This window comes from Galeopterus variegatus, unplaced genomic scaffold, assembly GCF_000696425.1.
Source record: "Galeopterus variegatus unplaced genomic scaffold, G_variegatus-3.0.2 Scaffold1829, whole genome shotgun sequence".
Classification (NCBI taxonomy): Eukaryota; Metazoa; Chordata; class Mammalia; order Dermoptera; family Cynocephalidae; genus Galeopterus; species Galeopterus variegatus.
Genome location: NW_007727940.1, coordinates 105782 through 111660, shown reverse-complemented (window position 1 = coordinate 111660; position 5879 = coordinate 105782). Strand labels below are relative to the sequence as shown.

Sequence of the window (5879 nt, the reverse complement as noted above, 5' to 3'; positions counted from 1 at the left end):
GCCGAGGCCGGGCCGCACCTGCACCCGGTCATCACCACGCAGAGCGCGGGCGGCGTGTACACCCCCGCCGGCCCCGGCGCCCGGACTCCGCTCACCGGCTTCTCCTCCTTCGTGTGACCGCGCCCCGCGGGCCTCTATCAGGGTAGAACGGATGCGAACTTCCCGGAGTCTATTTTTGTTAAAACAATGAACTCCAATAACTGAGCTGAAGTTTTTGTTTAAAAAAAAAAAAAAAATTCTGATAAGTGATGATTTTACCTACTTGTGAACACTAGATTTCAATTAGGAAGGTTTTTTTAATGGCTTTTTGTAACATCGCTGCAGGAAGCAGGTTTCTTTCTTTTTCTTTTCTTTTTAAGAGAAGGTGTATTTCACTGGTGCGATGGCCTGGCACCGCTGGGCTTGGGGACCTGCCAGCCCTGGGCTCCTCCATCCTAGAGACCGACTAGCAAGGCTGGAAGGGGGTTAGAGAGCGAGGGTCAAGGGAGGTCTCAGAGCTGCCCCTTTCTCCTTCTACCTCCTCTCCCGGAGAACCAGCGGCTCACAGTCTTCTTAGGACATCTTGGGGCTCGCACGTAGCTCGCTCCTGGGGTTTGAAGAGCAAACGTTTTCACCTGGGCCCAGTGCTTTTTGACCCAACTTCACCCGTTTCTGAAATGTTCTCACTCAGCAATTTCTAGGTGGGGAATCAAAATCAGCTTTAAGGTTTCTGACGACAATGGGGCAAGCCATGTAAGGTGGCACCCTCTGACCCCGCCCGAGTGGCTCCACTGTTGCATGTTGTGTCATTCCAGTGGTGAGATGTTCGGGGCTTTTTTTTTTTCTTTCTTTCTTTCTTCCTTTAAGGTTTCTGACGACAATGGGGCAAGCCATGTAAGGTGGCACCCTCTGACCCCGCCCGTGTGGCTCCACTGTTGCATGTTGTGTCATTCCAGTGGTGAGATGTTCGGGGCTTTTTTTTTTTTCTTTCTTTTCTTTCTTCCTTTCTTTCTGTGAACCCGACAGTACAGGAACAGGAAGCCTCCCCCAAGGCTGGAAGCCCCCGGGACGTCCCTGAGCGAGCTAGCGCCTGCCTGTGAGCACAGCACACAGCCCACTCCACTCAGCAAGACAGAACAAGACAGCGTCTTCAGAATTGCTTGTTATGTAGGAAGCGTGCATTGTTAACCAGAGTATTTTTTAAATCTTTTTATCTTTTTTTAAAATATGTCACTTGAATGCGTCTTTGCTGTCTTCAGGTGCCTTTTATTAATTGTTCAGCTTTGTACATGGGAAAGACAAAACGCGACAGTGTCTCCAAATAAAGCAAACAGCTCTGAGAAAACAAGATCCTGCATTACCTGGCGCACACCGGGCGGCCCCTGCACGTGGGGTAGTCCTCCCCTCTGTCCTCCCCTCCACTTGTCCCTGCTGCTAGGCTGCCCCCCAATCCAAGGCCAGCTTTTTAGCCTTAACAGGTTGTCTTGAAATGTTTTTTTCTTACGTTGTCATTGTTCTAATTGTTTTAGCTACATTAAAATAGCACAAACTACTTCGAAAATCTTAGCGTCCAGACCACAGCTGTGCTGCAGCCCACCCCGTTATTCTTGTAATAGATGGCTGAGCTGCTGGGGGTCAGCCCTTCAGCCCAGGGCCCAGGTCTGGATATAATCTGAGTGCTGTGGGTGCCAGCCGGTCCCCACGTCCCCACCTCACCAGCAGGAGTGTGGCACACACAAGACTCCAGGCCACTCTGTCAACACTTCCCAGGGCACAGAGGAGTGAGGCCAGGTGCTCTCCTCCCAGGTGACCTGCTGGTGCTCTGAGGGTGGAAACAGCCAAGCCAGAGATTGGCCTGTGCCACCAGGGAGCCGGTCTCCTGGCCATGGGTAGAAAATGTGGTCTCTGCTGGGCTACTTTTTTGTTACACTTCTGTGGGGGCAGAGGGGAAGGATATTGTCTTGATTCTGTGCTTTCAAAGTTTTATGTGAGATGAAAAACTCCTTTTTAGTTTTTCCAAAATTAGAGTGTGTGGAAAGTTTCCTTTCTCTCTCTCCTTCCCTTCTTCCCTTCTTCCTCCCTCCCTTCCTGTATTCCTTCCTTCCCTTTCTGAGTGGAAGGGGAAATACTCTAAACCAAAAATCCCAGCTGCTCTGCCCAAAGCCTCATGTCTGCGTGAGAATCACTCAGCACACCTCACTGGACAGGACCCGCCTCAGGGGACAGAGCCCACATCCTTCCTCTCAGCCCCGAAGAGGCGCAGTGGACAGAAAACCATGATGTGACAACTTGGATTTCTTGGAAGATAAGCGATAAATGGAGAACGTGGACAAACACTGCCTTCTGTGCGCTTCGACTGCTCTCTTAAGCCATAAGGACATGGCTTTGATAATGGGGAAAAGCGCTGAGACATCTTAGGTTGAGGACGATTTGGTGTGAGATGTTTTTCGCTCTTGGGTTTTCATGACAACAACATGACACTTTTTTCAGGCTCATATTTCTTGTGTTCTCTCTACTTTTTGTAAACTTTTTTTGTATGGAATGGTCTGTACAAAGCTGCACTGGCACCGTGGCTGCTGATGGACTGTTGTTAGCAGCTGCTCTCGACCCCGTCACTCAGAGGGGCTCTGTCCCATGACAGCCACCTCCACCAAAGGAACAGAGCTGGGGATTTCTGGTTAGATTTCAGCCTCCCAGAGCAACATGGGCATTGAGTGTCCATTTCTAACCTCTCATCTTTAGGGAGGAGAAAAAAATCACACAATAGGAAAATGGATATTAGATTTTAATCTTGGTTCTGAAAAAAGGACAAGCAAAATTTCTATAACCAAGATAAGATGGGATGTGGTGTTCTTGCTTTCTCCTGTAGTGCTGAAAGTGATGTCACTCAGGTGCCTCTCGATGAGTGGCAGCTGCGTCTCCCCACTCATGTCCTCAAATGGGTCATTTAAGAGTGTGTTGACTGGTGAGCTTCCCTTTCCCTGTGAGGGGGATGCAGCTAAGCAGCCTGGAGGGGCCGCGCTCTGTCTGAGCTGCAGGGATGGGTTTGCATGGGACTCCCCTACACCTGGGCACCAGGGCACAGGTTTCCAGAGGGGTGGGTGGCAGGGCCTGGACTGCAGTCTCCTTGGCCTCCTTCACATCCACCTTGTGAATAAATTGGCCCAGACCGAGTCCCTTCTCCCCCAGCCTTCCCTTTGGCTTCTCTCCCTTCCAAGCTTTTAAGGCGCACTTCATTCAATGCTGTAGCAAAAGAAGACACCGTGTGAGGCAGTGGGTGGGGGGGTCTTACCTACCTGTGAGCCACAGAAGGAGACTGTGACTAGATGGCCCACTGTCATGGAAAGTGCTCACACAGCCCCAGGAGCATGATGCGCATTCTGTAAACTTCTTTGGATGCTGTGCTTGTACTTGATACGACTGGAACTGAAGCATGGTTTTGCAAAATGGTTGTAGCATGGTTTTAGTTTTTACACATTATGGCCCACTGTCATGGAAAGTGCTCACACAGCCCCAGGAGCATGATGCGCATTCTGTAAACGTCTTTGGATGCTGTGCTTGTACTTGATACGACTGGAACTGAAGCATGGTTTTGCAAAATGGTTGTAGCATGGTTTTAGTTTTTACACATGCTTGGCACACAGTAGTTATTCTCCCAATGAGCAATCAAGCCGTGTATCTCAGTGTGGCTATCTTTAACTCAGCATCCCTGTAGCGTGGATCCAGTGTGAAAGGTGAGAACAATGTAGAAATTCATGAACTGAGCTGTCTGCTGAGGCACGTCTCCTTCCAGCATCACCTTTTGGTTTAGGAAGCGCTTAGGTCAGTCCTGAAGTTTTCCCTATATTTTCTGAAATGGTGCAGAAAACCAGATCTCATTTAGAAAAAGAAAGAAAGAAAAAAAAACAACTTGTAGGAAGACAGAGCGGTGCTATGGGTTCAATTTTTAATAAAAACATTATTTTGTTCCTTAAGCGCTTGTGATTTTCTTCAAGTATTGATGAAATGACTCAGGAGTCCTTAGGAACATTTATAAATTCTAAGGCTTTAAATATGAGCCCCGATGCTGAACTGAACCACACACACACACACACACACACACACACACACACACACACCCCTTTACCAGATCCCACTCCTGTTGAAATGCAGGTGTGCATGGGCAGTGAGAATACCTTCCAAATTGGAGTTGAGGTCAGAGGGAAAGCCACTTCATGGGGAGCACCCTGGCTGGGTGGCCAGGTGACCTGCCCCTGAATGCCAGCAGGCATTCCCAGAGCCAGCCCAACCCCACCTGCCACCTGGCTGCACCTGCCAAAGACCCCGCAGGTGCCTGGAAGGGGAAGAACTGCTCATTACCAGACTTAGTCTTGGCGGGGTGGAACGCGGGGCTGTAAGCAAGACTGCCTTCCCCTCCTGAGGAATCTCGCCTCACTGTGAGGGCCCCCGCAGTCTCGAGGAGTGCTCTCAGTGAAGGGTAACGAGCTGAGGCCGCTTCCCTTCCCTTTCAGAAGTGGCATTTTCAAAGGCTTGCCTGCCATTGCTGTCGAGAACCCAGGGCTTGTGTGAGCCACAGGGCCACGTGCTTCACCCTTTGTACCCCGCCCCATCCTGCCCAGCCTTAGGATGTTGGTTCTCAGCCCTGGTGCATTTTAGCACCACCCAGGAGCAGTTAAAAATTACAGACTAATTAGGTCAGATCTCTGGGGACTGGACCCAGACATCCGATTTGTTTTGAAAGCTCCCCAAGTGATTCCAGTGCAGCCGAGGAAGCCGTGCGTTGGGAAGAGGTAGGCCCGGTGCAGAGGAGAAGGGAAGGTCCCGGGGTCTGACCCTGCCAACTCTGCCCTTCTGCTCCAGAAGCAATCACTGCCACTGGTGAGCCTGAGGTAAGACCATTTCATTTTTCTCACTCTTCCTCGCCATTGTCTGCCTGATTTCACTCCCCCACAATATGAAATTAAAATCTGCACATTTTCCACACTGTACATATTTCAGAAATGCAGCTATTGTATAAAAGGTAGTTGACATTTATTGAGCACATCCATGTGCTGGACAGTGTTTTGTGTTCTTAGCATTTGTTAATTCATAGAACTCCCACTGGATACTATGAGGTGGGTACAATCGGGGTCCCATTTTACAAATAAGGGTCCATGTGCTGGACAGTGTTTTGTGTTCTTAGCATTTGTTAATTCATAGAACTCCCACTGGACACTATGAGGTGGGTACTATTGGGGTCCCATTTTACAAATAAGGAAACTTGCCTGGAGAGATAAAGCCATTTGCCCAAGGGTAGCCAAGTGGCAAAAGGCAGATCCAGATCCAAAGTTAGGCCCCTAGGAGGCTCCAGCACCTGGATCCCCAGGTCTCTAAGCCTTGCACAGCATTGCCTTCCTTTCACCTAAGATCTCCTCACATCCATAGGGAGTTAGCCTTGGAGAAGGCGTGTGCTGCTACATACAGCCAAGAGCCTGGAACCATTACTGCAGCTACATGGTACAAATGTACATGGGGCTTGGTAGATTTTATTTTCTCCACATCATCCTCAGTGCAGCTATAATAAGAGAAAATGCATGAGTTCAGTTGGTGCGTGTCATTATTATTATTATTGAAAAGTTAATCATGGAAGAAATCTTGAAATGCAACCATTTATCACAGAGAAAAGAAATCCCCATTATCTTGTTGGATGACAATGAGATAGGAATTCCTCCACAAGAAGGAATAATGACTTCAGCGAGAACTCCAGCTGAATGGGAGGGGAGGAGCTGGCGGCAGGAGCCTTACTGCTGCCTCTGGACTCTGCATCAGCCCTTGATTCTCTGTGGATCAGAAATGGGGGAGGGGCAAGAGTGGGGGAAGCCACCAGCTTGACACCTCAGGAGGAGCCTGCGCTTGGGCTT

At 49.4% G+C, this 5879-nt stretch overlaps 1 protein-coding gene across 1 annotated transcript in view; it reads left to right on the top strand.

Moving 5' to 3' along the window:
• The window catches only part of LOC103595738 (protein sidekick-1-like), a gene marked incomplete at its 5' end in the record, with an annotated part of 238324 nt that extends 233776 nt beyond the window's left edge, over nucleotides 1-4548 (top strand). Inside the window, one exon of the mRNA XM_008579197.1 lies at nucleotides 4491-4548. Coding sequence (XP_008577419.1) covers nucleotides 4491-4548 — 58 coding nt within the window. The remainder of the gene's footprint in view (nucleotides 1-4490) is intronic.
• Between the last annotated feature and the right edge of the window lie 1331 nt (nucleotides 4549-5879).